The sequence below is a fragment of the Suricata suricatta genome, chromosome 3, assembly GCF_006229205.1.
Source record: "Suricata suricatta isolate VVHF042 chromosome 3, meerkat_22Aug2017_6uvM2_HiC, whole genome shotgun sequence".
In the NCBI taxonomy this organism is placed as follows: domain Eukaryota; kingdom Metazoa; phylum Chordata; class Mammalia; order Carnivora; family Herpestidae; genus Suricata; species Suricata suricatta.
In genome coordinates, this window is record NC_043702.1 from 170,126,653 (window position 1) to 170,152,248 (window position 25,596).

Consider the following 25,596-nt stretch of genomic DNA (forward strand, 5'->3'; position numbering starts at 1 on the left):
AAACGATCAGCGTGGAAAACCCAAGACCACCTGGGAGCGGGGAGCAAGACGCTCGTGGCAGCGGGTCCCCACGGTCCCAGCTGAAGCAAGGTCTTCCTGTCCAACGGCCACCAGTTCCAGGCTGTTCCTCCTCTCCAACCCACAGGGGAACCAACAAGTGAGACAGACAAGACAGATGTTAGCCCTGGGTTTCCAAGAGCATCAAAACCATGCTCCCACCACGGGAGGTAGGGACCCAAGAGCCTGGCTCATGTGGATTTTCAGAGCAGCGAGTCTTCCCATTAAATTACAAATTTTTGCCGGGTCTCCACAATCCCTCCTGTCTGGTCTCTGCTCCCCTCTCTGTTCCAGTCTGTGCTCAGCCCGTCACCCCTCGGCAGCCAGCTGGCTGGTGCCCCGCTCCCTCCCGGGCTCACAGCGTGCTGGCTGGCACCAGGAGGTTTATGAGCAGTTCTCGGTGGGATTCTGGGAGCTGAGAAAACGCAAAGCCTCCATATGCTAAACTTCCTTCCTCCTGCTCCTTCCGTCTCTGAGGCTTCTGTATGATATTTGATCTCTGGCTACTTGCATTTGATTCCCTAAAGACTGTTCCCGGGGTGAGCTGCAGACGTGAGGCTCCCTCAGGCTGGGGGAGGTGGCACCTGAGAGCCGAGGGAGCGGGGAGGAAACGGGCTCCCCGCACCCGCCGTTCTCCGGCTTCTCTCGATTTCAAGGAGAGTCAAAGACAATATGATTACTTTAATTCAGTCTCAGAATAGGATGTCTCTTGAACTTGGATTAGAAAAGAGGCTCATTTCTCCAGAAATGCGGTGGGGGTGGGGGGTAACCCTTCATAGGTTCAATGATAACTTTCTGGGTCTTCCTTTTGCATCAAGAGCTATATATCTTCTCCCCAAAGCACCTGCTTCAAGAGTCAACTGACTCACTTTATCTCCCTCCAGCTGGGACAGGCTAATTCCCGCCACCCCCGCCTCTCTGCTCTCAGTCATGCTGTGTGGGCGCTGAAGACCCTGGGCTCTGACCAGTGAACAGAACTGTCCTTTAAGCCAGCAACCCAGAGGCGGCGGCACCCACAGCCCTGCTCCCGGTCCCCGTGGTGGAGGCCACAGAGCTGGCATTGTTTCCACTGTCTCAGGAAGAAGGAGCCAAAAGCTGACCGTCAGCACAAATCAAGGCCCAATATGGACAGAGAATGAGGGCTCCTAGGCCCGGAGTAGGCTGCAGGCTGGGGGCAGGAAAAGGGAATTTTTGACTCATTGCATCTTTAGAAACAAGGGGGAAACCAGACCCTCTCCCGCGGCCGTGGCTCTATAAGGTATCCTACTGCTACCGAGCTCCAAGGGGACGTGCACGCACAAAGGGTCTAAATAAATCAGGAGAACTTCGCTTTGGCTGGAGAAGAGAGTCACAAACAGGAAGACAGGTCAGCGAATCATTTATGGGAAGACAAGGCTGGGAGCTTCAGCTCTTCACATGGCCGCCAGCCCGACAGAGGACAGCACAGTAAGGACCAAGACGGCCACGCCGGACTGGTACAGCTGGGGGGTCTTCAGGCCTTTCCCGAGGTCCCACATCTGCAGAAAAAAAGAAGAAGGAAGCAAGAGAGGATGTCAGCCTCGGGGCCCTGGGCCCTGTCCTGAGTGAGAAGGGAGCTCCACATATTGGGGGGCGACCGCTGTCGGCCTGGTTCCAGGGGAGAGCACTTGGCTCCGCCCCACCTCCACCTTCTCAAAGCCCAAGACAGGGCACCTACCGCCCCCTCCTCCCAGGGACAGGAAAGGCGTCCTCGGCCCCTATATACAGAAGCTTCCAGACTGAACAGACGGAACTTTCCCTCATGACACCACCGCCAAATCAGTATTTCCCCAAGCGCGTCCCTCCACAACCTAGTTCCTCAGAAAGTGGAAAGCCACTACACGGGGGAGAAAAGTTCAACAGTCAAATGAGTCTGGGGAACATTCAGCTGCGAGACTTCTGGAACAACCCATAAACGTACGCCGTGAGGCTCCAAAATGGCGACGGGCTGCACGCGGTTCCGGAAACACCCGCTGAGAAGTCACGTCGGTCCGAGAACCAGGGCTCTAAGAAAGCACTCTGGGTTCTAGAACACGACTTCTCAATTCTGTTTGCCGGTATATTTATAGCAAAAGCTCATGAAAGAATAATATTTACCGTTAGCATGTGTCCTACTAAATTTCCGGCCTTTTTTTTTTTTTTTTTTAAGTAATCTCTACGCCCAATATGGGGCTTGAATTCATAACCCCAAGAGTCACACTCTCCACCGACTGAGCCAGCCGGGTGCCCCTGAATTTCTGGTTTTGTTGGTAACAACCCACTAACCTGATTTCCTGCCCACCACAGCAAGAACCAGGATTTAACACACACTGATCTAGACCCTCTTGCACCCCAGGGACACGCACACATTGTGCTCTAAGTCACGGAAAGGTCCCCTCGGGCAAGAGCAGAATTTCCAGGTTCTACACCTTCCACACTTGGCTGCCCACACTCCGGGTTAAGCTGACTAAGTCAGGGGCGCTTCGGGGAAAGGTCCGGGGGAGCACCACGTGGGTGGGGGTGGGAGTCGGGCCTCTGCTTGGATCACGTGAAGAGTCAGATTCCACGCAGAGCTGTTTTGCTTCTAGAGGAAGAGCATTTTACCAAAAAAATAAAAAATAAAAAAAATAAAAAGGAGTCCTACAGGCCGGTAGTGGGGGGGGGGGACACTCCCCAGGACGCCAGGGACCCTGTCACTTCTCAGTCTTCTACATCAATGCCACTGCCCACGGCCCAGCAGGTCTTCCGGGAAGGCAGCGATCGGGCTCAGAGGGCCAGAACTAGGGCTGTCACGGAGAGCTGATCAAATCCTGTCCCACACTCAGAGCCAGTTCTTGCCACAGGAAAAAAAAATAAAAGCAGATTTAAGGGCTTAAGAAAAGCCTTTGGGCTCCCCACTTCTGTCAACAGAGAGATTACCACTACAGGCGGGAGCCAGGGAGAAAAGCCTTGACTGCGTTCTGAGACTGCAAAGCCTCTTCCCCTCCCCTCCCCTCTGACGCAACAGGAGCAGACACAGGGCGAACCTCGCCTGAGTCGGGATGCGAACAGAGGCGGCTCATCAGCGGACTCTCCTGAGACTGTTCTGTGGGACAGGAAGCCAGTAATGGAGGTGTCCTCCCGCTCTCTCCCCTCCCCGAGGGCAGTGAGGTCATCGTGAATCAAACTGAACACCGCCCCGGAACAGTTGATGGATGCACTTAATTAAATAGGCCATTTAGTCCCTCACTTTTCTGATTCCATTAAATTGTCTTTTGGACCAGACTGAAATTCAGAAAGTGCTTGTCTCTTGGCTCTGATGTGGAGGTTTTGAGGTCAGATTAAGGCACAAGTATCCATCGGACAGGTGACTCAAGTCCAGGAGGAACGGAAGGTGAGAAACAGCAGAATCATAACTGTCTGCCGGGAAAGAAGCAAGACTAGGGGCAGGGAGACCACAAAAATCTTAAAATGCTGGATGAGGGGCTGAGCTCTGACCTGGAGCAGGTGTGAGTAAGCTTTAGTCCCTTTATAAAGACAGGGAGACACCAGATTTGTAGGAGACAACAATTTTTAGGTCATCAAAAAATGTTTAACCCCAATATTAAAATCTGGGATCCTAGGTACCCTGCTCCTGTTAAAGGTGGCCCCATTTTCTCTAAGAGTGCAACTAAAACCAAATACACTAGGGCCGCCTGGGTGGCTCAGTCAGTTGGGCAGCCAACTTCAGCTCAGGTCATGATCCTGTGCTTTATGGGTTCAAGCCCCAGGTCAGGCTCTGTGCTGACAGCTCAGAGCCCGGAGCCTGCTTCGGATTCTGTGTCTCCCTCTTTCTGCCCCTCCCCTGCTTGAACTCTGTCTCTCTCTCCCTCAAAAATAAAGAAACATTAAAAAAAAAAAAAAGACGCACTCCCCACTTATCTCCAGTTAAAAAAACAAACAGTGCAATCCAATGTTAAGATAACAGAAGTTAACAGAAGTTAATATATTTGACTCTGGCTGGACTTGTCACCCTGGACCGGCAGGAATGTTAAGACTGAAATCAGCCATCACCTAGCTCCTAACTGAAACCCCAGGGTCTAGAACGGAGCCTGACACCCAGTAGGGACCAAATGTGCTTCCCCTGCCAGGGAGATGGCGGCCTCAGGGGTGTCCTGCACAACACGCCTCACAAACATGACGCATGCTCAGCCAGCCCGAGCAAGCATCCACCAGGCCTGCACCCAGTGCTCGGCGGCCCCGCCAGCAGGGCTGCCGAGGGGCGTGCGGGGATCCCGTTCAGTTTCCCAGGAGGCCCCTGGGCAAAGGGCAGGACAACTAGCTTCAGGGGTGGCACCAGACCCAGGCACCAAGGGGAGAACCCCACATTCCCCTCTATTCCCTTCACCCAGAAAGCGTGCACACAGCAAACTTACCAAATGTCGGATCCCATTCCAGGTGTGATACATGAGGGGGAAGACGAGAGCGAACTTGGCCGTGTAGATCAGTGATGGCCCCAGACTCAGGGACTTGACGAGTTCCAGATGAGACTCAAAGTCCCCAGGGAGCAAGAGGGCCGACAAGCCAAAAAGCGAGACCCCTGAGGAGAAAACCAAGTACGCCCATTACCGCCGCCCGCCAGCCACGGCCAACGGAGCACGCAGAGCCCGTTCTGTGACAGGCCCGGGCACCTGTCACTCAATTCTCACCCATTTTGGACCGGGGAAGACTTAAACTAGTGCTCATGTCTGTGGTGGGGGGTAGGCTGCTTGGGGCTTGACCCTAGTCTCTGAAATCTGCCATATACGTTAGCTTATTACTCCTCCTGGCAACAGTGCTCTCTATAAAAATGACACCTACCACTCCTTAAGTCACCTCTGACCGTCTCCAGATTATCATCTCAGTAAGAGGAAAAATAGTATATTCAGTCCTACATAAAGACTGAGAAAAAATTTTAATCCTTCAAATCTCTACCACACACACAAAAAATGTAACTCAAAATGGATCAGAGAGCTACATGTAAGAGTTAAACCAAGAAAATTCTTAGGAGACCACAGCAGTAAGTCTTTGTGACCCAAGATTAGGCACTGGTTTCTTAATATGGTGCCCATGGCCTCGCGACAAACGAATAATCTGGACTGTATCAAAAATTCTCTGTGCTGCAAGCAATGTCATCAAGAAAGTAAAAAGATGAGGAAAAGGGACAGCATAGGGACGAAAGTCAATGACGCCGCAGCAGCGATGTGTGGTGACAGCATAGGGACTGAAGTCAATGACGCTGCAGCAGCCATGTGCGGTGACAGCATAGGGACTGAAGTCAATGACGCCGCAGCAGCCATGTGCAGTGACAGCATAGGGACTGAAGTCAATGACGCCGCAGCAGCCATGTGCGGTGACAGCATACGGACTGAAGTCAATGACGCCGCAGCAGCCATGTGCGGTGACAGACGGTGGCCACCCCCGCGGCGAGCCCGGCATACTGGGCAGAGACGCTACATCAGTGTGCTATACATCTGACCCACGGAACACTGTGTACTCACTATACTCAAATTTTTAAAAAAAGTAAAAACACAGAGAGCAAATATTTGTAAGTCATTTGTCTGATAAGGGACCTATATCCAGAATATACTAAAGATGCTTATAACTCAATAATAAAAAGACAACCCAGTTGAAAACGGGGCAAAGGAGGGGCGCCTGGCTGGCTCAGTCAGAAGCTCATGGGACTCTTGATCTCGGGGTCAGGAGTTGGAGCCCCACACTGTGAGCAGAGATTCCTAAAAAAATAAAATTTAAAAAATGGGTAAAGGATTTAAATAGTAAAGACAAATAAATGGCCAGTAAGTACATGAGAAGATGATCAACACCATTGGCCATTAGGGAAATGCAAACCAAAACCATAATGAGGACCCTGGGTGGCTCAGCTGGTTAAACATCCGACTGTGGCTCAGGTCATGGTCTCAGGGTTCGTGTATTCAAGCCCCACATCAGGCTTTCTGCTGTCAGCTCAGAGCCCACTTTGAATCTTCTGTCTCCCTCTTTCTCTGCCCCTCCCTCCCTCTAATAAATTTTTTAAAAACCTAAAAAAAATCATAACGAGAAGCTACTGCACACCTCCTAGGATGCTATATCTAAACATAAAATCCTGTGTACAGTCATATAAAATATACACATTTATATAAATATCAAAAATGTCTGATCTGTATTTAATAACATAAATATAAAAAGACAGATAATACAAGTGTTGGCAAGGACGCAAAGCAGGATCGCACACACGGCTGGTGGGAACCTGACGTGGTGTTACAGTCACTTTGGGTAACCATCCGGCAGTTCCTCAAAAGGTTCACGGAATTAACATATGACCGAACAATACCACTTCTAGGTGTACACACAGAAGAAATGAAACATACCTGTGCAAATGCTTGTGCACAATAGCAGCTTATTCACAACACTCAAAAAGTGGGAGCACCCCAAATATCCATCAACTGATGAATCAGTAAATTAAATATGCTCCAGCCACACACTGGAATATTGCTCAGCAACAGAAAAGAAATGGGTGTTTATCGACAGTAGCCAACGCATGGGAAGAGCCTAAATGTCCATCGATGGGTGAACGGATAAAGATGTGGTATATACACAATGAAGTATTACTCGGCAATCAAAAAGAATGAAATCTTTCCATTTACAACTATGTGGATGGAACTAGAGGGTATCGTGCTAAGTGAAATTAAAGAAAGACAAATATCATATGCCTTCACCCATCTAAGGACTTTAACATACAAAACAGACGAACATAAAAGAAAGGAAGCAAAAATAATATAAAAATGGGGAGGGGGACAAAACATAATACACTCTTAACTATGGAGAACAGCGGGTTACCGGAGGGCTTGTGGGATGGGGATGGGGGATGGGCTAAATGGTAAGGGGCATCAAGGAGATTATTGTTGCACTATACACTAACTAACTTGGAGGTAAATTAAAAAATAAAATAAAATAGTGGAGACAGAAAAAAAATGATAATAAAAGGAAAGTTCTGCTGGTTTAAAAAAGGAATGGGTGCCGACACATGCCACAATATGGAGGAAATTCGCAAAAGTTAACCTGAGTAAAGACACCTGTCACAGAGGACCACACACTGCAGGCTCTGCTTACAAGAGACGCTCCCTACAGACAAGTCTACACAGACCAAGTAGGTAAGTGGCTGCCTTGGGCTAGACGATCGGAGGGAAATGGGGAGTGACGAACAGATATGGGGGTTTCCCTTTGTAATAATTAACATGTTCTAAATCCTCATGGAGGAGGGCACTTGCGGGGACGAGCACTGCGTGCTGAATCAGGGGAATCTACCCTAAAGCCAAGAGCACACTGTATACGCTGTATGTTAGCCAGCCTGACAATACGGTATATTTTTTAAATGTTCTAAATCTTATCGTGGTGGTTGTTACACAATTCCGCGAATATACTAAAAATTAAATTATACACTTTAAATAACTGAATTACATGGTGTATGAATTATGTCTCAATAAAGCTGTTAAAAGAAACCAATCTCTACTACGATTCCCACCCCTACACGTTTCCACCAGTAACTGTGGCTCATCACAGGGTGATTCTGAACAGCACGATGAAGGGCTATTTGCTTTACTGTAACAAGCATCTAATTTTCCATTTCCACGCAAGGCAGAAGAGGGATCAGAACCGCGGCAACTGGGCACTGGTTGAAGGAATCTTGTGAAAGTCAGGCCACTGAGATGGCTATGCAAACTCTTCCCAAGAAGATCTTTTTTTCTTAGAGCGAGCAAGGGGGAGGGGCAGAGGGAGAGAGAGAACCTTAAGCAGGCTGCACGCTCAGCATAGAGCCCAATGTGGGGTTCGAGCCCACAACCCTGGGATCATGACCTGAGCCAAAATCAAGGGTTGACACTTAACCGACTGAACCATCCAGGAGCAGGAGCGCCCCTGCAAAGATCTTAAAGATCATGACATATTTACAGTAGCTGGGGTTGGAAAACAGCGTGCAGGAAGTGTACTTTCTAGAGGCCGTTCTGTTCTCCTGTTGTCAGGTGGGGCTAACATGCACTCCTCTACTTCAGACATTTACTAAAGGCACCCTGCGTACTAAATCTCTATGGAGCTTGTGGAGAGGAAAATGAAGACCCAGTCTCGCCCTCAGGAAGCTTCGTGTCCAGCTTTTTTTTTTTTTAACTTATGTAAATCAATCCACAGGACAAAGTAACGGGCACCAGCACCACACAGGGCACTGTAACACTGCTATCTGTGTGCACAGGGGGCTAAGGAACGCGAAGCAGGACAATGAAAATCCATCCGGTGAGAAGGGGAGAGGACCCTGCAAAGCGTTTTCTCAGAGGTGCATGTAAGCTAAGTTTTATTAAAATTTTTTAAGTTCATTCATTTATTTTTTTGTTTTCTTCAATGTCTTTATTTTATTTTTGAGAGACAGAGCAGAGAGCGAGTGGGGGAGGGGCAGAGAGAGAGGGAGACACAGAATCTGAGCAGGTTCCAGGCTCTGAGCTGTCAGCACAGAGCCCGATGCAGGGCTCAAACCCACAGACATTATTTACAATGGCCAAGATACAGAAGCAATCCAAGTATCCGCTGGTAGGTGAATGGACAAAGAAGATGTGGCGTATGTACCCACTGGAATATTACTCAGGCATGAAGAAGAAATGAGATCTGGCTACCCACTAAAACATGGATGGACCGAGAGGGTATTACGCTAAGTGACATAAGTTGGACAGAAAAGACAAGTAACAGATGATTTCACTTATATGTGGAATCTAAAAAATGAAACCGACTCCCAAACACACAGAATAAACCTCTGGTTTCCAGAGGGGAGGTGGATGGGGGAAGACGTTAAATAGAAAAAGGGGATTAAGAGGTACAAACTTCCAGTTATAAAATAAATAGATCACAGAGGTGAAAAGTACTGCACCGGGAATATAGTCAGTAATATTATAATGACATTGTATGGGGACAAGTGGTGACTTCACTTACACTGAGCACTAAGTTGTCAAATCAACACACCGTACACCTGAAACAGAAAGGTGTGGTAGGGAGAAGGACTCTGAGGCTGTGTCACATACAGAAACAATGACAGGCCCTGGGCGCAGGGTTACTTGAGCCAGAACCTGCCATTCCTTTTTTTTTTTTAATGTTTATTTACTTTTGAGAGAGAGACAGAGGCAGAGCATGAGTAGGGGAGGAGCAGAGAGAGGGGAAGACAGAATCGGAAGCAGTCAGGCTCCAGGCTCTGAGCTGTCAGCACAGAGTCCGACGCAGGGCATGAACTCATGAAATGTGAGATCATGCTCTGAGCTGAAGTAGGACACTTAACCAAATGAGCCACACCCAGGTGCCCCAAATCCTGCCATTCCTAATGGGACTGATAAGTCATTAAGAGTTTTTTTTTTATTTTCTTTTTTTATGTCTTTATTTTATTTTGAGACAGAGAGAGAGACAGAGTAAGCAGGGGAGGGGCAGAGAGAGAGGAAGACACAGAATCTGAAACAGTCTCCAGGCTCTGAGCTGTCAGCATAGAGCCTGACGCAGGGCTCGAACTCACGAACCGTGAGATGATGACCTGAGCCAAAGTCAAACGCTCAATCGACAGAGCCACCCAGGCGCCCCAGTCATTAAGAGTTTTAAACTGGACAGGGATATGGTCACATATGTCCTCTGAGAAGGTCAACCTGGCAGCCACACTGGGACAGAGAAGAGGAATCACAGTGGCGGCAGGAAGTCCGAAACAGGAGGCTATGGGTGACTCCACGTTTCCAGTGGGTCAAGGTTGTAGCCTCACTGGAGACAGTAACAGAATAAAGAATGGACAACTAAAAAAGATATAAGGAGGTAAAATTTGGGAAGATGGGGTAAATGAGGGAATCAAGTATGGTGGTTGCACAGACTACTGATAATGCTCTTTACCCACATGGGGAACGAGGGAAAGGCATTCAGGTTTGATTTGTCGGAGGACTGATGACACTTTGAGAAGGGAGAGACAGGCTCCATTCAGCGGACACCAAAATTAGAAGTACTGGAGGAACATCGAGTGAGGATATGTGATAAGCAGCTGGATTGAGGCCTGAAGTTCTGGCCTGAAGACACAGATTTGAGCATCATCTGCAGGTTAATGGTAAGTGAAGTCTGAAGTGTGGACGGGGCCCCCGGCGGAGGAAAACCCACCTGGCGATGAGGTGGGCAAGGGCAAGGGCAAGGGCTAGGCCTCACTCATTTCTGTAAACAGAGCATCTCACACAGCGGTCAACACTAACCAGGTTCTCCACGCGGCGGGGTCAGGAGGTGCAGGTGGCAACCTGGGACTTGCGACTGGAGCCGAAGTGGGGGACCATCTAATGGGGCTGCACCCTTAGCCTGTGAAGTCTGCACTAACTCTGAGTGGTGAGTATCAGCACTGAACTGAATCGGAGAAGTCAGTGTGTGGACAATTGAAAAATGTGTTGTTCATGGCGAAAACGTGAATTTGGTCTCAGAGTGTTGCATGTAAAACAGTTCAGAAAAGAGCCCTTTTTTTCACGTTTATTTATTTTTGAGCGAGAGAACATATGCACGCATGTGGGCATACAGGGGAGGGGCAGAGGGGGGGGACAGGGGATCCAAAGCAGGGTCTGTACTGACAGCAGAGAGCTGGATGTGGGACTCGAACTCACAAACCGTGAGCTCAGGACCTGAGCTGAAGCTGGACACTTAACCGACTGCGTCACCCAGGTTCCCCAGAAAAGAGCCCTTTTTGAAAGAACAGAGAGGCAGCCAGCCAACGTGGTCTCTCCTCTAACTGTCGGACTGGAATCTGTGTGATGACCCCCAGATCTCCTGACCTCCCAGAGACACATTTAATTTTTTCTCTGATTACACAAATTCACTGCAAAGAACTACAGTATAGAAGTGCAGGGTTTGGGAAAGTTCCCCATAATCCCAGCACTCAGAGATCACCATTTTGTGTGTACCCAGAGACATGTGCATTTTATGTCTTTAAGTACCCAACCCTTTAGAAAAATACCTCCTCCTCTAAATACGACTACTGCTACAGCCACTATTTCCTGAAAACCTGCATAATTACTTAATCCTCCTAACGATCCCAAAGATCAGTGCCTCCTTCACTCAGCAGCGAATGACATGAGGTTCAGAAACATTAAGAAGTGGATCCCAGTTTACTTAGTGCTAAGTGAATGGACTGGGATTTGAACACAAAACTCAGATTCTTTCCACTAACACCACACTTTTTTTCTTAAGCACTTGTAGACTCCTGACTCATAACTGTGCTTTTAGACTTGCCGGTGTTTCCATTGTTTAAAAAATACCAATCTTGAAGAAACTGGCTTGGGGTTATGTAGCAGAATCATGTCAAGAACAACAGGTTTATTTTCAGACATTTGTTTGTTTCTGAATTGATTATGCTGACAAAACTCTGTGGACTTCATAGCAGGAAAGGCGGAAGACATCGCTGTTCGCACCCCAGGATTTCCGTTAGTCTGGACTCTGGAAGGTTATCTGAGAGGAGGGGGTGTCATTCTAAGCTGGGGCAGCGCCCCGGTCTGCTCTTGTCAGAGGTCAGTGTTGCTCTGAGCGGCCATTCCTGGGACTCGGCAGTACGCTGCCGTCACTCGTGGGCCACAGATCAGGGCCAAGTCTGTCCGCGCATCTAGGGCACGTGTGCCTAAAGACGTTTCGGAGATGAAGGTTTACACTGAAATTCCAAGAACACGGGCAGGGTCCGTGATCTTCTAACTTCGTATCAATTCAGCCTTTCAAAGATCCTTGAGTCCTCTTGGGTCATAGCTTCTTCTCAAATCTTCTCAAACTATCTCAGTTCACGGTACCTCAGTGTTTTCAGTAAAATTTTTTAGGGTGTCCCTAAGCCAAGAGATACCTAACAGTTTTGTTTCTTAAGTAATTAGATCCAAGCAACTCAAGTATTTATGTCCAAACAATTTAGCAGCCATTTGGGAAAAAAAAATCAAACTATCCACATAATGGAAAGAGGAAATGCTTCTAAGTTTCAGTTTTAAATAACTACAATGACTAACGGGATGTATCCACTGTTGGATACTGCACAACTTCACCCCGGCTATCAGACCGGACATTGCCATCGTCACTTCCGGCTCCACAGATTCTCACACTGGTCAGGCTGAAGACTCGGACCTTCAGTGAGAGACGGCCTGAATACGCGGGCAAACCTACTGCTCAGGGAGTCAGCTTCCTTTCTGGAGAAGCCAAAGGCCTTACGTACAGACTTAATCAGTGGAACTCTGAAGAGGCTGGTTTTCTCTTCTGGGCTTGTCAGGAGATGCGAGGGACATCAGTCACTGATTCTCAGATGTGGTGTGTCAGGGGTCCATTCGGAACCCTGGTCCCGGAGGCAGGGTGGAGACAGCGGGAAGAGCACAACCTGTGCAGCAGGACAAAGGGGGTCCAGTTCCTACTGTCGCTACCCAGCTACTTGATCCTCACTTCCGTTTCTGCTTGTCTTAATGCCTAGTTAGGACTGGAGGATTAAATTAAGTACCAGCCGTGAATTCCCTGACACAGGCCTGGTCGTGATTGTTATTTATATTAATGCTTGGGATGTTTAATTCTGCACCATTCAGAAAACATCTCATGGTTTGTGGCTGAAGACGGCGTCCTCAGCCTTGCCTGCTGACGAGTGCTGCAGCCCTGTCCCTGCGTCTCCAGGACGACTCGGCCTGGCAACACCACCGTCGCCAGAAGAGCACATGCTTCTCAGAAGGGTTTCCTCTTCCTGCGCCACAGCACTCCGGACCCCACCCCCTCCCGAGGCTGCGGAGGCTGCGGGGCCAAGCACAGGATGAGAGGAGTGGAGGGCGCTGCGATCAAAGAGCAGGCGGGCTGTCACCGCAGCCGGAACCGCCACCCGGGCGGCTCTGCGAGGCTCTCGCACAGGTTTCCGTTCTCATCTGCCAGCACGTGCGGGGAGGAAGGGTCTGAAAGAGCTTCGGGCGGCTTCTGGAAGTGGCCACAGGGCTTGCCGCCAACCTGCCCGGTTCCGTATACAGCGCTCCACTGCAGCGCAGCCGAGGGAAAGCCCTTTTTAATTTGTCAGTGATCAGCGGCTTTGTCTTCCCAACCTGCACTGCTTGGCGTCGGAGGAGAGGCTATCACCCGCTTCCTGGCGTAGGAGACATGGGGGCGAATTCGGGAAATGGCATATTTGGTCTCCTGTCATATATTCTTTTCATTTGTAATGAGGAAAGCTTTGGCCAAAGTCACTTTGTCTGAATCAACTGCTTGATATTCCGTGTTGGAAGACGTGCTACGTACAGTAGGATATCATACTTGGTCTTCCCCCCAGTTCCCGGCACACAAATGCTGACACTTTGGGACCTCTGAGCGGGAAGTGTCTTTTGCTTGCTGATGGATGACTGGCGGGCAGGGCCTCACGCAGCTTCATAGGGCAGCCGGAGAGACCCCAACAGGGACTGAGGGTGGGGACATCCATCCCCGCCCCCTCCTCCCCATCCCTGCCCCCCACATCTCTGCAAAGGAGTGGCTGGTGCTCAAGTGAGTCCCCAAGGGCCCAGGATGTGATCTCAATCCCGCCAGGTGACAAAACCTCCATAAACCCCTGGATGACAGCTTTTAAGCTGCTTTCAAACTCCTGAACACACCAAGGAGCAGAAAGGGCGGCGCTGAAAGCCCACAGGTGACACGACCATGGTGACACTTCAGGGCAAGCGGCAAACCCAGAACTTAATGCCGACGCTGACTGCAGTTCAGCTCCCCAGAATGTGATCAGCCAACGCGGAAATTCCTGGTCAGGAGGACAGACACCTCCAACCCCCTCAGGAGGGACACTGGCCTAATCAAGGCATCGCTTGCTAATAATTTCTTTTCTTCCTTCCTTCCTTTCTTTTTTAAAAAAGATTTTATTTCTGGGTGCCTGGGTGGCTCAGTCATTGGGTGGATCTGACTCTTGAACTCAGCTCAGGTCACGATCTCACTGTTCGTGGGGTCAAGCCCCACATCCGGCTCTGTGCTGACAGTGCGGAGCCTGCTTGGAACTCTCTTTCTATATCACTATCTCTCTGCCCCTCCACTGCTCTCTCTTTCTCTCTCTCAAAATAAACAAATATACTTAAAAAAAAGTTAAGATTTTATTTTTAACTAACACCCAATATAAGGTATTAGGTATAGGTCACTGTATCCAATATAGGGCTCAAACTCACAAGCCCAAGATTAAAAGTCACATGCTCCACCCACTAAGCCAGCCAGGCACCCCCCCCTTTTTTATGCCTTTAAAAACCTTCCTTTTGTTTAGCTCAGCAGATCATCTCCTTGCTAGAAGGAATGCTGCCCAATTGAGGAATCAATTAAGAAAGCCAATTAGATCTTTATTTTTTCCTCAGCTGAACTTTGGTGCAATTTAAAATAACACCAGAGAGGGCACGGAAGCCCCATGCATACCCCGCCCCCCCAGCCCCCTTACACCTTGCCCTACATTTCTCTTCCATTTGGCTCTTCTGGAGGGGCATCCTTCATTTAAAAACTCAGTAAATGTAAGTCAAGTGTTTTCAGGAGTTCTGGTGAGCCATGCTAGCAAATTATCGAAGAAGGGGTCATGAAAACTCTGATTTACAGCCAGAATTTTCTATCTAGTATTGAATTTAACTCTCACAATCCTAATGAGGCATTAATACAAGCAGAAAAGGAAGTGAGGCTATAGGACCTGGTGAGTGACAGAACAGGAACTGAGCTCATATCTGTCCTACTCCAACATTTGCTCTTGTGACTTTGTCTCCACTGCCTCAGTGACCAGCACTCCTAACACATCTGAGAATCAATGACTAATGTCCCATCTCATGACAAGCCCAGAAGACAAAAGCAGTCATTTTCAAGTTCTATTACAAGCTTTATAAATCTGTAAGGCCTCTGGCTTTTCTAGAAAGGAATGGGCTGCCTGCGCACAGGGCTTGTGGACGCACTTGGGCAATCTCTCACGGGAGGTCTCAGATCTGAGCTGTGTTTACTGATGACCCCAAACCTTCAGGGCCGTTCCCACACCCCTTCGAGGTCACAGTGAACTTCATGTGCAGGTGCAGTTCCTCTGAACACGTAGCAGGCACCTGGTCTTCTTCTGAACTCCTGGCGTTCCTGCTGCTGCGTCCGCCGCCCGCCTCCCCCGGCCTCACTCCCACTGCGGCCTCCGCTGCCCGCCGCCCTCACGGTGCCTACCTGACCACCGTCTGCCACTACGACAGATCATGAGTATTGTAATCCCCACGGCATCTAAGCAACGGAAGAGCGCTACCGGCCATCTCTTCCCACGTTTTAAAGGACTATTTACAAAGTCCCTTTTCAAAAAATTCCATTTTAAAGTCAAACTAGTTTCACCATACTTTTTCGTTCAACGTGCTGTTTACAATTTATACACTGGCTGCAAAATCTCTCCAGGGGCTTTGTCCCAACCAGACTGTTCTGTCACTGAAACAAAAGAGGACAGGAACTTTGTTTTTTGAGGTAAAGCTCTGTGCACAACGTGGGGATTGAACTCATGACCCCAAGATCAAGAGTCGCATGTTCTGCTGACTGAGCCAGCCAGCCAGGCCTTTTATGACTTCTAAAGTCTATAGGATCAAGTCCCACCTTCTCCGCACGGCAGCCCAAGCCCTGCGCTGTCTAGCAAACCTCCCAGCCTTGCCTTCTGCTGCTTGCCCCGTAAACACGCCTCCCGAGCCACCACACCCAGGCGTCACCGTCCAGGGACTCTAGACACTTCCCGACCCCTGGGCCAGAGGGTGCTCTCTCCGTGGGAACGCCTCCTCCACCTCCTCTTAATGAGCTCTCCTACCCATCCTCTCTCAAGCTCTCCACCTCCTTCAGAGCCGGTCTCTCCTCAGGGGTCCCATGTCTCTACTCAAAAGTTATCACAGTGTGACACCCTCAAGGGTAGAGGCCATTTAATGTCTAATCTGTACAGACTAGAAGGAGATGGGCGAGGGGCGCCTGGGGGGCTCAGTCGGTTAAGCCTCCGACTTCAGCTCAGGTCATGATCTCACATTCGTGGGTTTAAGCCCCGCGTCAGGCTCTGTGCTGACAGCTCAGAGCCTGGTGCCTGCTTCAGATTCTGTGTGTCCCTCTCTCTCTCTGTCCCTCCCCCTCTCATGCTCTGTCTCTCCCTGTACCAAACATAAATAAAACATTAAAAAAAGAAAAAAAAGGAAAGATTTACAAGGAGATGGAGTGGAAGGCAGAAAGAACGAACATTTCTGAAATGACCACTATGAGCAAAATGACTTAGATGGCTGTATTCATTTAGTACACACAGATCTACCAGGCACCTGAGCGTCTGCTAGTGGGTACGTAGGAACAGTAAAGAAGGGATGTGCAGTCCCTACTCTGTAGATTCAGCAGTTTAGTAAGCGACAGATTTCTAAAATGTAAGCAGACAAAATAATTACAAATACATAACAAAAGCTCTGAAAGAGGCAACCAGTGCAATAAGAACTATGAAGGAACAGTGCTGTGAAACAGAAAATTAACAAAAGAACTAGAACTGGAAATGCCTTAATTAGAGATGGTGGTAAGCAAAGTAGTTTTTTTAAAGAGAGAGAGAGAGAGAGACAGAGACAGAGACAGAGATAGAGACACACACCCATGTAGGATCCACACTCAGCACGGAGCCCAATGTGGGGCTTGATCCCGTGACCCTGGAATCATGACCGGAGCTGAAATCAAGTGTCAGATGCTCAACAAACTGAGCCACCCAAGTACCCCATAAAGTACTCTTTAAATTGACAATTTTGTTCAGATCTAAAGGGTAAAAAGGAACTAACCATGCACAGCTAGGGAAAGGGTAGGGGCAGACATTTCAGACTCTGAGAGCAGGCGATGATTCTGGGATGAGGAGGTTTGTGCACTCAGCGGGGCCAGAGCACAGGAAGCAAGCGGGGGCAAGGCCAGATCAGGCAGGGCCCTTTACGCCACGGTGGAGGTTTGAATTTTAATCTAACACAAAGGCAAATGCAATAATAGGATGACTCTAAGTGTGACATGATTCAATTTATTTTCGTAAGGTTTTTGTTTTTCCTGCTGTTAAGTGAAAAAGAGTTTGGACGAGAGCCACAAGAATGCCAAGATCAAGCACAGTTGCTGGGATTGACTTCATTTCAGGCCAAATTCACCATCTGATCCAGTGCACATCATCTTCTAAGAGCCTGTTGCCATTAAATTGATCCTACTTCTCATCCCTGTTTTCATAAGTCAGTATCCAGAGTGTAGTTCCTTGAAATTCCATCCATCTGGGATAGGCATTAATAAGATGCTCATTTTACAAGGAATAAAACTGAGGCTCAGAGAGTGGACTGGGCTGCCTACACCACTCACTGTGGAAAACAGGCTCCCTTCCAGTTCTGAACGGCCCTTCCGCGTCTGAGAGACACGGGAGAACTACCACCGTGCGGCCTGCAGCCACTGCGGGGGAGAGCGTTAAGGGTAAACTGGACGCGCGTGGTGAGCACAAGGTCAGTTCGGGTGTAAAGGCAGAAGAAATAAGCTGTTGTTAAGTACACTTGTGAAAAACACACATCTCACCTTTAGCTAGCTGTGTCTGGCAAACGAGTATTTTGTAATCAGTACGGTCTATGAAAGAGTCAACGCTCTCTGTCTCCTTCAGTGGTGATGAATTCACTGAGGTAAACAGGGAGACTGAAGCCTAATAAACTGCTCTGTTCTTTCAGTGATTTTTAGGATTAGATCTGCTCATCAAAACCACCAAACTAAGCATACAGCATCAACCTAGCAATTATAAGATTCAAAGTAAGCAGAAATAAGGTAACTGAATTTACAGCTAGCATAACCTGATCCCGAAGTCTATTGTTTCACTCCGAGTGGGTTAAAAACCAGAAACTATTCAGATTCCAAGAACAGTTTTCCTGGATCCCATCATCCCTTCACTAACCAAAGGAATGATAACACAGGAATATCAGATCTTAGAAAAGGGTTCCTATCCCTACTTGATTACCAACAAAACAAATCTGACCTTGAATGGCAAAGACATAGCATTAGCTAATTTCTGCCAAAGTCTTTGCAGCAGCTGCCTAAACACAGGGTCCCTATGCTCGAGCCAGCAGACCTGCTGATGACCACTTCTGTAAACACACAGTCTACGAAAGCCTGGAGGAGGAGGGAGGGGGATGTCTTCTATGGAAATGTCCATAAAAGAAAACATGTCCATGTTTCCTGTACCAGCCAGGGAAAACATTTAAATACAGCTGACCTTCTTGTAAAGTATCTCTCTACTGTGGGTAGATGCATCAGATCCCAAAACCTGATTGAAATCTGCATCCTTCCTACCTGCAATAAATCTAATGGCCTGAAACAGATGCGTGCTCTAAGAACAGCCTACAATTCATATTACGTTAAGTAAATAAACAGACATTCTGGGCTGTAAACCAAGATCTGCGAGATTGGAGAATGACTTGGGTTTTTTGGGCCTGATCAATTTTAGGTGATAAAGAATGGGTGCTAAAGCTGAGTTTCTGGAAGAATAAGGTTGATGACTAATCTTGGATGGTGTCTGGTCAATGTGTAGTCGGCCGGCCCATCTCTATGACATTTCTATCTCTGTTCTCTGTAATTTCAATAAATGTAATACATAATAGACGTGCCAGGGATGGGGCGCCTGGGAGGCTCAGTCATTGACGTGTCTGACTCTTGATTTCAGCTCAGGTCTTGGTCTCAGGGTCGTGAGTTCAATCCCCCTGTCGGGCTCCTCACTAGGTGTGAAGCCTACTAAAAAACACTTGGCCAACGAAAGAACATAAGCATACTGGGAACTCATAATGAATTGTTAAAGGAATGAATGAACAACAGGCTTAAAGAGACTCATCGTTTTCTCTAAATCAAGCCGCTGATCTGCAGAGGAGGCAGTGCAAAGCCCCACAGAACCAGCAAATTCTTCTAAGTGGGCATGCCTGCGCGCACGCATGCACAAACACACGTGTCCATACCTGCACTCAAGGCCATACCGGTACCACGGTGGCAAATGGACATCGCCATGGGAAGTGACCAACTGCAAAGAAATACACAAAGGCAATTAAAAAAAGGAAAATATGACACCACAATGGAGAGTCCATTTCGGTGAAGAGAACATAAACTACTTGAAATAGGCATTATTTATATACACACACAAAACAAATCTTTTACATTCTTATTTCCACTTTCTAGTTTGAATATATGAAAACTGAGCATCCCTCCCTTTTACCAGAAGGAAACCCCTCCTTTCATAAGGAGAAAAACAATGTGAGGGGGTCAAAGACACCAATTAAAGTTGCGTAAAGTTGGAAAATAATCATTAGACCACCACCACCGGGGTCCTCCCCTGCACTAGTCAGACTGAAGGAAAAGGAAAACCAAGTGAGTTTTGTTTATCCAGTTTCACAGAACACAGTCATCCCTGGACTCTTGCTATACGCCCGTAAATATTCAGACTGAGCATACCATTTACTCCCTGAGAAACTAACTATCCCAAAATTTTAAATCCAATTTTCCTGGATTTAGCATATGTTTCTTAATCCACGGTAGTTTTAAAATACTTTGTCATCAAACCCCTTTCCAAATCATGTTCCGAATCAGTAATTTGCCAAAGCGTTTCCATAGAGGGACAACACACCGCTGTATTCTGGGCCCGGTTCTCATGCTCGAGAGAATTGGTTAGTGAAATGGAAAGAACAGAAGTCTTTGGATAAAGTGAACATTCACCCTAGAAAGTCAGCTTAGATTGGAAATGCTGACCATACTTTCAACACCCTAAAGGGAGGCTGAAGCAGGCTGAAAAAAAATCTCAAAAAGAAATTCTAACCATGTAATGAAAATGGTCACAGTAAGAAAGGAGTAATGTCCAAAGAAACCAAAAAAACTGGCTAGACACCACTCTGCTTAACTCAGACTTAACAGGATAAATATAAAAGGCGGAAGAAGAGCCACATGACAAAGGACAAGCAGAGAACAATGACATAATTTGGTTAGATAAATCAGGAGACTAAAACCCAGAATGAGCTGAGGCTTGCAAAAGTGTCAAGGACAACAAAAAGGGGCTTTTAAAATTGTATTCAGGGAAAGAAAGCCTCCTAACCGGGATGGACAATTTTATGTTAATAGATGACAGAGTACAAAGCAGATTGCTCAACTATTTTATTTGCCACAGAGAATGATTATCAGACTGAAAAAGACAGAACAAATATTGATTTGGGAGACCTGGAAAAGACTGAGGTGGGGAAATTGTAAGACATTGCTTAGCATTCCAAATGCACTTAGGGCCCGTGGCCAGTGAACGAAATCCCATGACTGACAGAGCTCCCAGAGGACACATGCGCACTGTTCCGGTATTTAGAAATACTCATGGAAAATGGGAGTGCTATGAGAAACTGCTGAAGTCAAATGTTACCCTGATTTTCAAAAATGGTTAAAACCATAGCCTGGGCTAGCTTAGTGCTGAGTGGGTGAAGGAGATTTCATTTTCCAAACAACCACGGCACTATTTCCAGTTTCACACGACCTTCCAGAATCTTGTCACTCCTTGCAACTCCTTGTCACTCAGGCACATAAGTGTTTAGCCCCTTGAACCTGGGCAGAACTTCATGATTGACCTCAAGGAACAGAATGCAGCAGAATGGACACTGCATGACTTCCAAGTCACACTCTCTGCTGCTGTGAGGAAGCCCAAAGAACCTATGCAGAGAGGGCGTGTAGACAGACTCGGGGAGAGAAAATGATGGCTCCTCTAAGCCAGAATCAACCCAAGACATGGGAGTAAATGGATCTTCAGATGAATTCAGCCCGAGCCTTTGTGTTTTCTGGCTGAGGCTGAGGTAGCACGGAGCAAATTCAAATCATTTCCATGACTTTTAAACTTTTTTTTTTTTTGGTGAGCAGCACCTTTCTTAAAATGCAAAAACCCAATACAGTAAAACCATGGATTGTGAGGAGCTTTTCTGGGATGTTCTGCAAGAAGAGCAAACATCTCTAACACATTTTAACTTCATACACAAGTGAAGTCTTACAATACGAGTAGCACGTGATGCTGAACATCACAGGATCCCCCCGAGCCAATGGTTCTCTCTCTCTCTGCAGGATTGTGATGCTCATCTCCACGCTCGGACATTCGGTCTCAGGCCACAGTGTCTGACAGAAGTCAGTGATTTTTCAGAACGCTAGAAGGTGCTCACAACTGACACTAGTGTATTTTGTCACTTCGGAGCACCTATGGGCAGTCCTTTGCCTTTCCGTACAAGAGTGAGCTGAGGAATGCTTTGCTTCCTTCTAGGTCAGGTTGCCTGCGGATGGAGACTGTTTCCTCTGCTGCCTTAGTGCCAGGGACATTCGACACAGCCTATGACAAGAGTTTATCAATACTGTACCGTAGCCAACATCCGTTAGCACATGATGTGACGTCGTCCTACACAATAACCCTCCTCTCTGTCTCCCTCCCACCAGCCGTGCAGGTTTACAACGGGGAGTGTAGGTTAATTTGTTTGTTTTTCTTTATATTTTAGTATTTGGTATTATGTTACAGTATTGTAATAGTTTTTAAGTGAATATTTTGGGGCTGTGGAACCAATCATCTGAGTTTCCATTATTTCTTACTGGGAAATTCACTTTGATATGCAAGTGCTTTGATTACAAGCAGGTTTCCGGAACAAACTGTGCTCATAAACCAAGGCTTTACTGTATGTAAAACAGATCAACGTAAAAGCTGCGCTGGTCAGCAGGGCCGGGGGCCTGCAGCGCACTCTGCACGCTGGCCAGCCCGCGGCCTCACCCAACCACCCCCAGCGGCTGAGCGGGGGTATCCAAAGTCCCAAGGGACATTCGTAAAACCCATGAGGTTGGGGCTCTTGGCGTGGCTCAGGCAGTAGAGGGTGTGACCCTTGATCTTGGGGCTGTGAGTTCAAGCCCCATGTTGGCTGTATAGATTACTTAAAAATAAAATCTTAAAAAAACAACACAAAAACTACCAATGAGGTTGATGATGAAATTAAATTTTATGGACCCTTTCAACTCAAAGTTTTAAGAAGTTTTCTAACATCTTTTTCAGTGACTCTTGTTCTCCTGATAACTTAAGCCCTGCATACACTTTTGCTTCGATAAACTGATGCAATATAGTGAAATAAATAATACTTTATTATAAAGTGCTGCCTTAACCATTTACTCCCATGCCTCCTCCAAAACACTCTAAAGAAGTTAGTAAGAGAAAAATAGGATTCCATAAAGCATAAATCAGACATCTTTCCAGGACATACCAGCTCGGAAACAGCACCATGTTCTCTGATGCTCCCCCCGCCCCCGAAGTACATCTAGAGTTTCCTAAGTGGAAGAGCAAAGAAGGTAGTGAAAGACTCACACCACCAGCTTACTAACATTCGTTGTGTGACCTAAGAAAAAAGGCCAGGGCTTTATATATATATAGATCCAGAATAATTTGAGAAGTTGTTCATCATTATAATTCTTCCCCAAATATTTTCTCTCTTAAAAAAAAGTTCCACCAAGTTGCAAGGATTAAGATCACTTATTAGTCTCCCTCTGTTTTAGTAGAATGTCTGATTTCTGCAATCAGAACTATTTCTGGAATCTGGCTTGGAAAAAATCTGAAGGGCTTTGGGATTTGTGGAGGCGGGAAGGCAGCGGCCAGCGCCCCCCCCCCCGCCAAGTAAGGAGGGCAGTGGGGCTCGGGCTGCCATGCTGCCTGAAGGAGGAGGTGCGGATCCGGAGGGGTTTTCTCTGAAGACACCAGCCTACCAGTTGCCGATGCTACTTCTGAGGACAACAGATGGACGGCCACAGATGCGTCTGTGTCTTTGTGCACACACGGACCCACACGTACACCTGCGTTCGCATCCACACACATCCTAGCAATGACATTCTGACAGCAATGAGCATGCCTAGCACCCAGATCTTGATTTCGCAGGAGCCTCCTTGAAGGGGAGGGGGCACTGTGGGGCAGTGTGGACATCAAAATAAAGGAGAGTAACAGTGTAACCCTTTAGGCAAAATAGGAACTGTGAAATAATAAGAAATACGTATCTCCACCGTCTCTCTTCCTGGCTCCTGACACAGACCTTCTAAAACCCTTCTAATCTCCTTAGTAACAGGAGTACTAGGAACATCCTCTGTCCTAATATTTGGTCTTTGGCTCTGAGTCCTGACACACAGTTCCTAAATCCCTTGGAATTTCCTAGGCAGTAAGAGTGTCCTTTGTTCTAATGAGGTGACTCTAAGTTGGGGCTGGTTACCAGAAAGACCGGGTCATGATTAGAAATGTGGAACTTTCTGGTCCACCTGCATCTTTTCCCAGGGAGGGAAGAGGGGCTAGAGATTGAGTTAATAATTGATCATGCCTACGTGATGAAGCCTCCATAAAAATCCCAAAAGTAAACGGGTCAGGGTCTCCAGGGTGGTAAACACATCCACATGTCACGAAGGTGGTGTCCCCAACTCCATGGAGACAGAAGCTCTTATGCTCAGAACTATTCTGGACACAGCGGTGCCTAAAAAGGGCACCTTACAGTTTATCTGGATCATCTGTAGGACCCTTTACAATGAACGGGGAAATGTTAAGTAAATGTTTCCAGGTTCTGAGAGCAATTCTAGCAAATGATTGAACCTAAGAAGGGGTAGAGAGAACCCCGGATTTACAGCTGGTCAGTCAAAAGTACAGGATGTGCAACGAGCATCGGAAGTGGGGGACAGCCTTCGGGACGGAGCCCCTAACCTGCAGGCTCTGCACTAACGCCAGAGAGTAAGTGTCCTCACGGGATTCCTGGACACCCAGCTGGTATCCAGGGAGCCGGAAAACTGACTGGTGTGGGAAGAATCTCCACTCATTCAGTATCAGAAGTGCTGAGAGCAGAGAGGAAAGGGGATTGTTTTTCCTTTTGTTGGCGTCATCACAGTAGAGGAGAAGAGAGTTCTTCCTTTTAGGAATCCTTGAGTCTGTACTGAAAAGGCGCACTTCATTCTATTTATTTATTTACAAATAAATCTAGAAGGGATGATGGAGTTAGAAAAATTAGAATCTGGCAACCATCACAGTAATAACTCATGGTAATAATAACAAATGTTGGTGGTTAAGTACCATCAACAGATGGTGGGTAAAAGTCTCCCCACAAAATAATGATCAGTTAATAAGCATACTATCTTTATTCATTAACTTTATAGATGGAGAAACTGAAGCAGACACATTTATTTATTATTATTATGTTTAATGTTTATTTATTTTTGAGAGAGAGAGAGAAGAGGACAAGTGGAGGAGGAGCAGAGAGGGAGGGAGACACAGAATCCGAAGCAGGCTCCAGGGTCTGAGCTGTCAGCACAGAGCCGACGCGGGGCTTGAACCCACCAGTCATGAGGCCATGTGACCTGACCTGAGTCAAACGCTCAACCACTGAGCCACCCAGGCGCCCCTGGCAATAGAACTGTCAGTTAAAAATGTGTCTGCTTGGAGCACCTGAGTGGCTCAGTGGGCTGAAAGTCCCACTTGGGCTCAGGTCACGATCTCATGGTTCATGAGTCTGAGCCCCACATCGGGTCCCCTGTTGTCAGCATAGAGCCTGCTTTGGATCTTCTGTCCTCCTTTCTGTGCCCTTCCCCTGTTCACACTCTCCATCTCAAAAATAAATAAGCGTTAAAAAAACAAGTTGGCATCCCCAGCAAAGGGATAAATCATCCTCATGTATATACCTGGCACGGAGAAGAGCACAGCATCACCGGAGAGGTTTTCCTGCCAGAAATGCATAAGTCACAAAACGTCAGGCAAACAACCCAAACCTAGGAACACTCTAACAATGTGAAGGTCATAAAAGGTAAGAAAAGACTCCTTCCTTACCGAAGGAGATGAAAGAGTTAAAGAGAGAACTACATGCTATACATGATGCGGGGCTGGATCTCGGACCTATCGCGAGCAGTATTAGCACAACTGACAACATCTGAATGGGATCTGAGGTTTATACAGTAACACGGGGTCAAAGTCAATTTTCTGACTGTGATGGTTGTACTATAGAGTGTCCTTGAATTTATGCAACATGCACTCAAGTATCAAGGGTACTGGAGTGATGAGTAATGACCTTCCTAAAGATGTCTGCATTCTAACCCCTGAACCTGTGAGTCTTCTACCTTAGACGGCAGGGGTATTAACAGTCACAGATGAAATTAAGTTGCTAATGAATGCACCTTAGGCTAAACAGAGTAGCCCGGATTATCTGGATGGTACCAACATAATCCCAAAGGTCCTTAAAAGTGCAAGAGGCGGCCAGAAGAAGGGAAGCAGAAAAGAAATGTGACAATGGAGGCAGGGGGGAAGGGGTGGGGGGAGAAGAATGCCCCCCATCATCACTGGTTTCAAAGACGGAGGGAGGAGGCCACAAGCCAAGGAATTCGGAGCAGCCTCTGGAAGCTGGAAAAGGCAAGGAAACAGACTCCTGCCCTGAGCCTCCCGAAGGGGAAGCAGCCCTACCAACACCTGAGTTCTAACCAGTGAGCCTGCGTCAGACCTCCGCCCCACAGGACCGTAAGATGGTAAATGTGTTGTTTGGAGCCACA

At 47.5% G+C, this 25,596-nt stretch overlaps 1 protein-coding gene across 1 annotated transcript in view; it reads right to left on the reverse strand.

Moving 5' to 3' along the window:
- Positions 1–723: 723 nt before the first annotated feature.
- The window catches only part of SDHC (succinate dehydrogenase complex subunit C), a 33,728-nt gene continuing 8,855 nt past the window's right edge, over positions 724–25,596 (reverse strand). The window contains exons 4-6 of the mRNA XM_029935748.1: positions 19,011–19,072; positions 4,449–4,612; positions 724–1,574 (exon numbers count right to left, since the gene is read on the reverse strand). Of these exons, the coding sequence (XP_029791608.1) occupies positions 1,470–1,574; positions 4,449–4,612; positions 19,011–19,072 (331 nt within the window). The 3' untranslated portion in view covers positions 724–1,469. The remainder of the gene's footprint in view (positions 1,575–4,448; positions 4,613–19,010; positions 19,073–25,596) is intronic.